This window comes from Coffea eugenioides, chromosome 3 (genome assembly GCF_003713205.1).
Source record: "Coffea eugenioides isolate CCC68of chromosome 3, Ceug_1.0, whole genome shotgun sequence".
NCBI classification, from domain to species: domain Eukaryota; kingdom Viridiplantae; phylum Streptophyta; class Magnoliopsida; order Gentianales; family Rubiaceae; genus Coffea; species Coffea eugenioides.
This window is the reverse complement of record NC_040037.1, coordinates 9,557,269-9,566,314: the sequence shown is the minus strand read 5'-3', so window position 1 is coordinate 9,566,314 and position 9,046 is coordinate 9,557,269. Positions and strand designations below refer to the sequence as shown.

Genomic DNA, 9,046 nt, shown 5'->3' with positions numbered 1-9,046 from the left:
ACTCTGAATCATTATATTTATGTAAAATACATAAATGTTTGTAACTAAAATTGAAAAAGTATTATACTTATATTTTTACAAAAGGGAAACTGGTAGATTTTGTATTTAACATAATTTAAATATGTGAAAGTAAAAAAGATTGCGCCCATAACATACCAGCTCTTTATGAATTTTTTGCATTACATTAACAAAATACTAGCTATTTATGAGTATTTTATTCTGAATCACTACATTTATGTAAAATAAATAAATGTTTGTAACTAAAATTGAAAAGGTATTATACTTATATTTTTACGAAAGAGAAACTGGTAAAATTTGTATTTAACATAAATTAAATATGTTAAAACAACATTACAGGTGATTTTATTAGTTACTTAATTTGTTGGTAAGAAACAAGGTTTTTTTTTTTGCAAAATTTGTTCATTAGATTTTTTCAAATAATTAGGATATAAAGGTAAATTTTCACAATCTTTTATTAGCAATAGACCCCATTTCTTCCTAAGCAGTGACGAAATCAAGATTTTTTCCTTGGAGGGGGGTCCAAAATGATTGACAAATAAAATTATTTTAATATGTTATATTCAAAATAATTTTCATCTATTTAAATATATGGCATCCTAAAATATCAAATATTAACTTTAATTATAAAGGTATGTCTATTTAATAAATATGTAATATAGTCATAACAAAAATTAAGACAAGAAATAACATTTGATTAAATATTTTATAGGAAAAAATGCACTTTTCATCCTCAAAGTTTCACCCCAAACATATAGCATCCTCAAAGTTTCGTAATTTTGGCCAATTAAGGACAATTGACGGGAAATGAAGAATTGATCGTTAGAACCAACGATTTTACCCAATAAAAAATGGGTAAAATCGAATAGAGCCATTTTTAACGGAACAATTGCAACGGACAAAAAGCTCAATTCTTCTCCTTCTTCACTCTGCCTTTATGCAACTCCAAAATTTTTTTGCCAATCTCTAGAGTTTTAACGACCATTATACAACTTTCAAAACAAATAAATTCATTCTAAATTTTTATTTGGGATTATTTCATAAACCAAATTGCGGTCACTTTGTGTAAAGTATCACTTTCCCATAAAAGACCAGCTCTTTATGATTTTCCTCCATTATTAGAACAGGGTACCCATTTTTTTATAACTAAATTTATTTATTGAATAAAATAAAAATAAATTCATTTTCTAATAAAAGACCAGCTCTTTATGATTTTCCTCCATTATAAGAACAGAGTACCCATTTTCTCATAAATAAATTTATTTATCATATAAAATAAAAAAATCTATTTTTTAATAAAAGACCAGCTCTTTATGACTTTCCTCCATTGTAAGAACAGAGTACCTATTTTTCTATAAATAAATTTATTTATCGGATAAAATAAAAATAAACCCGTTTTTCAATAAAAGACTGGCTCTTTATGACTTTCCTCCATTTTAAGAACAGAGCACCCATTTTTCCATAAACAAATTTATTTATCAGATAAAATAAAAATAAACCCATTTTTTCAATAAAACACCAGGTCTTTATGACTTTCCTCCATTATAAGAACAAAGTACCCATTTTGAAAGTAAAAAGGAATTTGTTTATCGGATAAAATAAAAATAAACTCATTTTTCAATAAAACACCAACTCTTTATAACTTTTTTCCATTATAAGAAAAGAGTGCCCATTTTGTCATAAACAAGTAACTTCTTTAATTAGAAACCATCGACCCCTTACCAAAGACGATCAAATGCAACTAAATGATTTTCTTGCAAGAAAGTTGCCAAAAGTAGCTTTGTGACTGTAGTTGCTACTTTTTTTTTCAACCATTTTTCAACAGTACAAAGCACAAAGATACTCAAAGCCAAAAGCCAAAAGCCAATATCTTTTTTCCCTAAACAGCAATTCTACAGCTAAAAGCCAAAAGAAAAATGAAAAATGTCGAGAGCTCAATTGCCAACAAAGCTCTTCTTCGCAGCAGCATGTTGGGCCAACCACAGCACTCGCACGTATTTTCCTACAGCTCGTCCTGCAAAAGGGTGGAAGTAAGAGAGTTAAAACAATTGAAATTTCTGATAACAAATCATCATGGTTAACTCAGCACTGAAGGATCAGACAAAGCCCTTACTTTAACATTTTCCTCAGCTGCGGCAGTAACATCTTCCTTTGTTTCTGATTTGGCGTCTGCATCATCACTATCTGCTTCATCAGCAGCATCATCATCATCGCCTTCCTCAGCCTAAAAGAACAAGTTTTTCCCATTAAGAAAGTGCACGTAATAAGAACATATCACAGATAAAATCTGAAGCAAAAAGAGTCTCTTTTGAGAACAACATTTTAGTCAGGAACTTACATCAGAATCGACAGGGTCATCCTTTGCTTCCTGAAACAAATCAGACAGGAGTTCGAGATATAAGTTGTCTCTTCATAATCAAATGATCACTGTTCAAATAATGCAGTATAAAGGAAGTCCAAAGTCCAAACTATACAGAAATGGAATTCAAATGTACTCAAGACATCATGCAACAGAGGAGAATTAATGAAAAGTACCTCCTCCTCTCTCTTCTTTTCTGCCTCATCAAAAGCAGCTTTTTCAGCCTACAACATGAACATTTTCATGTGTCAACAAGCAGACGAAAGTAATTTAAACCTTTTTATTTTTTGTGCATCGCTTGGGGAAAAAAAATTCCACATACATCCTTATGCTTGCCCCATGTCTCTTCAGCCAACTTCTTAGCATATTCAAGATCATCAGATACCAATACATTGTCAAATAGAGTTCCAGATTTCACCTGAAGAGATACCAATATATTGTCAAATAGAGTTTTTCTTGCGATTGTTAAATTGACCAAAAATGCAAGAAAAAGGCAATTGACAAAACAGAGATGAAAATAACATATTAAAAAACCTACACCATCGCTTTTCCTTGAAGTCTGCCATTGCATCGGAAGGGTCTTTAAAGTGTGTCCATGATTGTATAAATTCAGATCTGGATGCTAGAGAGGAAGAGGGGAACCATATGTCTATGGGAAACTGAAAATTAATAGAGAGGGAAAGAGAGATAGAAGGAGAAAGGTGCAGGGGAGGTTGCAATTGAACTTTCGAGCGCTCTGATCTGAGAACAATATTTGGGAAAGTAGCCTTGCAAGTGTGGAAGGCTTGGAATTCATGTGGTGCTAGGCTTGACAAGTGCTGTGCCGGGAATGGTTAAAAAATTTTCAATGCGCGGCTCTACCAAAAATTGGAAGGGAGCAAAATTTTGAAATTTTCACAAAAAAGCACCCATGATTTCTCACCAATAACATAGAAACTTTGGCCCTCTAGAATCAGTATTTGGAGGGAAGCTTTCCCGCTCTCCTTTTGGCGAGAATTTTAAGCGAGAAAAGTCCTTACCCTCGCAGAGTATATGATGGCTCCAATTTCTTGTGAGGTATTGTCATTTTCCTTGCTATAAGCCTCTTAAGAGCGTCAAGCTTTCTACTTCTTCATAAAGTTGTTGTCACTAATACCCTTTTTTGTTGTAGTGAAGGGAGGAAAATCATAAAAAACTGGTGTTTTATTGAAAAATATATTTATTTTTTCATCCGATAAATAAATTTATTTATGAAAAAATGGGTACTCTGTTCTTATAATAGATGAAAACTATAAAGAGCTTGTGTTTTATTGAAAAACGGGTTCATTTTTATTTTATTCGATAAATAATATTTTTTTTTAGAAAAATGGGTACTATATTCTTATAATGGAGGAAATTCATAAAGAACTGATTTTTTATTGAAAAAAGAGTTTATTTTTATTTTATTCGATAAACAAATTTGTTTATGGCAAAATGGATACTCTTTTCGTATAAGGGAGAGAAGCCATAAAGAGCTGATGTTTTATTGAGAAACGGGTTCATTTTTATTTTTTCGATAAATAAAATTTTTTTTATCAGATAAATAAATTTGTTTATGGCAAAATGGGTACACGGTTCTTATAATAGAGGAAAGGCATAAAGAGTTAGGATTTTATTGAAAAATGGGTTTATTTTTATTTTATCTGATAAATAATTATTTAAAAAAAATAGGTACTCTGTTCTTATAACAGAGAAAAGTCATAAAGAGTTTATTTTTTTTATTGAAAAATGGGTTTATTACAATTTTATTCCAGCCAATTGTGACCCATTTTCCCATTAACCTAAGTTAGACGGACTAAATCATTGAGTTTGTTAACCACAGTCAAAATTAACACAGAAGCAACTGACTCAAATTACTCAATCCTTTATGACTTATACCGAATGAATACTAGGAAGCTTATTTGAAATAACAATAAAAATATTCTATAAATGATTAAAATTTAGTACATTAGTTAGTAAGTACTTGTAACATACTTGTATAATGCATGATTATATGTATAATTTAATATTCTTTTGTACTTATATATTTTAAAATATTTTGTGAAAAATATTTTGACCTTTCACTTAACCTTAGAAAATAATAAAATTTTATCGTATTATAAAATAATAATTTTATCTTATTATATTCATAGGTTTTAAGTTATAAAAATTGTGATATAGAAACAAGTGATATTCTACATGTAACTAGAAAGATTTGTTGTTATTGTTATCCAAACTTTCAAATTTTTCAAAAATTGAAAATGATTACAAACTTACTATTCTACAATTAGTATAATTTGTTAATTAGCCAAAATTCTAGCAAAAGGCAAGCAAATGCAACTTGTAATCAATCCATTCTGATGCATGAAAAAATAAGGTAGCATTCTGCAAATAAATAAAAAAATCCACTTTATATGGTTCGTTGTGACAACCAGGCTTATCCCCACTTTTGTTTGAGTTTTGATTACAATGGATATAACCTATTCCCTCCAAACCCCAAATTTTGAATTATAACATTCAACCAAAACATGCTCAAACTCTCAGGCTCGGTCATACAAGGACAACTAGTGTGAATATCCGTGCTACGCACGGTACTTACATTATTAAAATAAATTAAAAAATTATACCATTTTAATTTGAAAAAAGTTAAAAAAATTATACCAACATAATTAAAATTTAAAATTTGTCTAACAATAGTTCAAAATATGACAAAAACTGTAAATCATTCAAGAATTGTGTTTTTGCAAAAGATGGATCTTAAAATAATAATAATAATTTATATTAGAAAATGAATGATATATGGATAGAAATAAATGTAATTGCATGTTTTTTTATTTTAAAATGAAATACTTACCAATATTATGCATTCGATTTGATAATCTTATATATATATGCATTATGAGAATATATATATATGTATGTATATATGTGTGTGTGTGTGAATTAACTACCTTTGAATTAATTTTTATTAAAAAAATTATTTATTTTTAATGCCTTTATAATTTGTGAATGATTGTGAGAGTAAAATATATTATGACAATAAGATACGTTGAATTGTGAAAATTGTAATTTAAACAGGCTCCTAAATTTTGGATATTTGACTTTCGTAGTTGCGAATTTCTTAAATTAACGGTTAGTTATTACTCTAAGTGATATGGTAAGTGTCAGTAATAAATGTGAGATGTGAATTGGAATTTGCAGATATCATTTTACAGGGGTGGTTATTATCCGTTAGTTAAAGTTTAGGAGTTTGAATTTTATGGGGTAGTGGAAAAAACATAAGGGAAATGTGGAAAAAATATAAGTATGATTATAGGATTTGTAAGGCCGGTTACATGATTAGTTAAGAGATAAATATTTTTTAATTAAAAAAATGTAAAATTCTATTAAAATAGCATTCAGACTTTTGATAATTTTGGAAGCTCCTTATCCAAAACCCCCTCAGCAATACATTTAGATATAGATACTAAACGATAGTTATGATAGCGAAATAGTTTTTACCTGATATAACACGTTGTTGCACTTTTAGCGATCATTTGATTTATTGTTGGACATATTCGCCTAAATAAAATAACACCTAAAATTATGGAAGTAAGTTTCCTATCTAAAATAGTAAGTTAAGTGTAATAGATTAGTAACTTTTATACCTCAAAAGGTAAATTGGAATAAATATTAAACTTAATTTTTAAATAAATAGATTACTACTTGATATCCCAAACTTACTTTTAAAAGAGTAAGTTTAGTTCAAATAACAGTAAGTTTTTATACATAAATAGTAATTCTTACTAATAACATGGCAATAAAAATGATTAAGGATCAAAATTTACCATTTTTTGGAATGCATGTACAATTTTTACATTAAAACCTTATCTCAAAGTAGTATTAGGAAGTTTATTTGAAATAATGATAAGATGTTTTTATTAATGATTAAAACTTAGTACCTTAGTTAGTAAGCACTCATAATATACCTTAGTAAGTTTAATTCAAGTAATAGTAAGTTTTTATACATAAATAGTAATTATTACTGATAACATGGCAAATTTGATTAATAATCAAGATTTATTGATTTATGGGACGCATGTACTATTTTACTTTAAAACTTATTTCAAACTAATATTAGGAAGTTTATTTGAAATAACGATAAGATGTTTTATCAATGATTAAAACTTAGTACCTTAGTTAGTAAGTACTCATAATATACTCGTATAATACATGATTATAGGTATAATTTAAAATTTGTTGTACTTATATATTTTAAAATACTATGAAAAATAGTATGAACTAAACCTACTCTCCAAAAAGTAAATTTCGGATATGCAGTAGTAATTTATTTTTAAAAAATTTAAGTTGCATATTTATTTCAATTTACGCTTGAACATACATCGATCGGTGCTCTCTGGATGCGTCCAAACTCCAGTGAATGTCTTTAAACTAAATTCTAATCAAAGTAGTATCCAAAATGTAATGATTCAGAGTAAAATGCCCATAAAACTTAGTACAAGGACAGCTAGTGTGAATATCCGTGCTATCCAAAATATTTATGTATTTTACATAAATATAATGATTCAGAGTAAAATGCCCATAAATAGATAGTATTTTGTTGATGTAATGCCCATAATCGGTGGCCCCAGGATGGCTTTGTTTAGTAATTAGTACTGCTTACGCTTCTTCACAAATGTTTTATTCTTAGGCCCTTTATATTTATGTTAATTCCGTGACATCCCAACACATTTTTAGCTTCTGCAGTACGCAACATTTCCAAATCCCGGTTATAGGTCACCACTTACTTTTGTAAAAATAACCCTTCTTGATCCGTACATGTCAGATTGCAACGTGCCGCTTTCTTTGCCATATGCTTTACTTTCCACACCTCTTCTTTGATTACTAAACATACTGCAGCAACATCATCATTTGAATCGTTGTACACATTGGAAGAATGTTGTAAGTACAGGTATAGACATTTTTGGACGCTCAAATTTTGACGCTAGGCACTCCAATCCACTTTCTTGGTATTTTTGTTTCAACATTGCCCTTAGTGATTTTCCCCGAGAGGCCTTTAGCTGCCACTCTCCAAACAAAACTCACGTTTAGGCAGACCCAAAACCCCCACCATTCGAGCCCCACATGTTAATTGCAGACTTGATTAGCTAATTTTTCTGGAGTAATTTTGGTGCAAGTGATGTTATTGAGTTCCATGTGTTTCACAAAGAAATTTGTTATGGAGTGCGGACACAAGGAAATTTACTAATGGTGGTGGTTTTTGTTGCGAGTTTATGTAGTATAAAATTTTTTTTTAACCCAAAATCAGACTTTTATTCCTTAGAAAAGAGCTGACGTAGGAACATGGCTAAAGAAAGCGAAACGGGGAGTACTACTCCCTTACACGCATGAGACGAAAATACGGGAAATGCTGAGTATTCAAGGCCGAGATGCCCTTCACTCGTGGTGGCAGACTAGTTGCATCGTAAATGAATGATTGGTGGTTTGTAGCTGCTCCCTTCGCTAGAATGTCCGCCGCGGCGTTAAGCTTCCTGTAGCAATGCTCCAAGCAGTGAAGATATATTTTTAGAAAAAAAATTCAGACAAATTAAAGAATGCAATTTATGCTTACAACCTTTGAGACATATTGCATTCAACAAATGTGTTTTTCACCTTTTATAAAAAAAATTTAGAAAAATTATCATCCTTTCAGAATATTTTAAGGAATTTACTCGTGTGAGCACCCACACCACTGGCCTTTGCAGAAAGTTGTTATCTGGAGAGGGGAAAAAAGAGGGGAAAGAAAAGGATAGGGAGCCTAAACCCACCTTCACATTATTAAAGAAAAAATCACGACACCATTGCTTGCAAACAAGAGAACCACCGATTTCTTTGTGACGCCTTTCTTGACATGTACTCATCGCCTAAGAGCCTATATCTTTGTGACGCCTTTCTTGACACATTATTCATGTTTACATCTTCCACCCATGGGAATGAAGGAGGTGTGCATTTATTCATGATTATGGTGTTTGTGTTCGGTGGTGTGCATTTATTGTCAAATTTTGTAAGAATCAACAATAATCGAAAGCACCTGAACAAAGTCAAAACCGTACCTACCCAAATCCACAACCTAGAAGGCTGGCAGGTTTTGCAACCAAAGTTCAAAGGAGTCTGGTCGCATATGTGTATTTCACATGTAGAAACTTTAGATATATAATAAGTTCTTAGCTTTTGTAGTTTGAGCTATTTAACATGCATTGGAAAGTTTTCCTTGCAAATTGAATGGATTGGGCAATAGATAGGGTTGACATTCTGTTTTATTAAATTAATGGATCGAAGGATAAAGTGTATTAGACTTGACAAAATTATTGAAAATTTTTAATTTGCTCATTGAAGCTTTTTTATTATTATTTTCTTTTTTGACAGCTATCTCAGATTGAAGTGCACCATTTTCCCAAAAAAAAAAAACAAAAAGAAAAGAAAAGAAAATGAGAAGAACAAGAAGTTAAAGGGTGACTTGACATAATAAAGAATTGAATAAGCAAATAAAATTTTAATTAATTCGTTTACTATTAATGCACTTTGAAATCTAGAAGTAAGCACATTGTCAGATTCTTTAAATTGATAGTGATAACGTGCCTGCCATCTATAATCTATTGCAGATGAATTTGAAAGCCATGAAAATGTATATGC

General features: G+C 30.2%; 1 protein-coding gene across 1 annotated transcript; it reads right to left on the bottom strand.

Annotated features, from left to right (window-relative positions):
- Nucleotides 1-1,852: 1,852 nt before the first annotated feature.
- LOC113765713 (calreticulin-like) lies at nucleotides 1,853-3,043 on the bottom strand. Its single transcript, XM_027309962.1, has 6 exons — nucleotides 2,916-3,043; nucleotides 2,700-2,795; nucleotides 2,554-2,601; nucleotides 2,357-2,386; nucleotides 2,132-2,242; nucleotides 1,853-2,032 (listed from the first exon to the last, which is right to left on the bottom strand). The coding sequence occupies exons 1-6, from the start codon at nucleotides 2,946-2,948 to the stop codon at nucleotides 2,021-2,023; spliced, it is 330 nt and encodes a 109-aa protein (XP_027165763.1). The 5' UTR covers nucleotides 2,949-3,043; the 3' UTR covers nucleotides 1,853-2,020.
- Nucleotides 3,044-9,046: the final 6,003 nt, after the last annotated feature.

Bases quoted from the DNA above. Each gene is read 5' to 3' on its own strand.
- LOC113765713 (XM_027309962.1), bottom strand. From the start codon at position 2,948: ATGCAATGGCAGACTTCAAGGAAAAGCGATGGT. The intron at 2,602-2,699 runs GTATGTGGAATT...TTCATGTTGTAG, and splicing joins CATGGGGCAAGCATAAGGAT to GCTGAAAAAGCTGCTTTTGA. The intron at 2,243-2,356 runs GTAAGTTCCTGA...TTGTTCTTTTAG, and splicing joins ATGACCCTGTCGATTCTGAT to GCTGAGGAAGGCGATGATGA.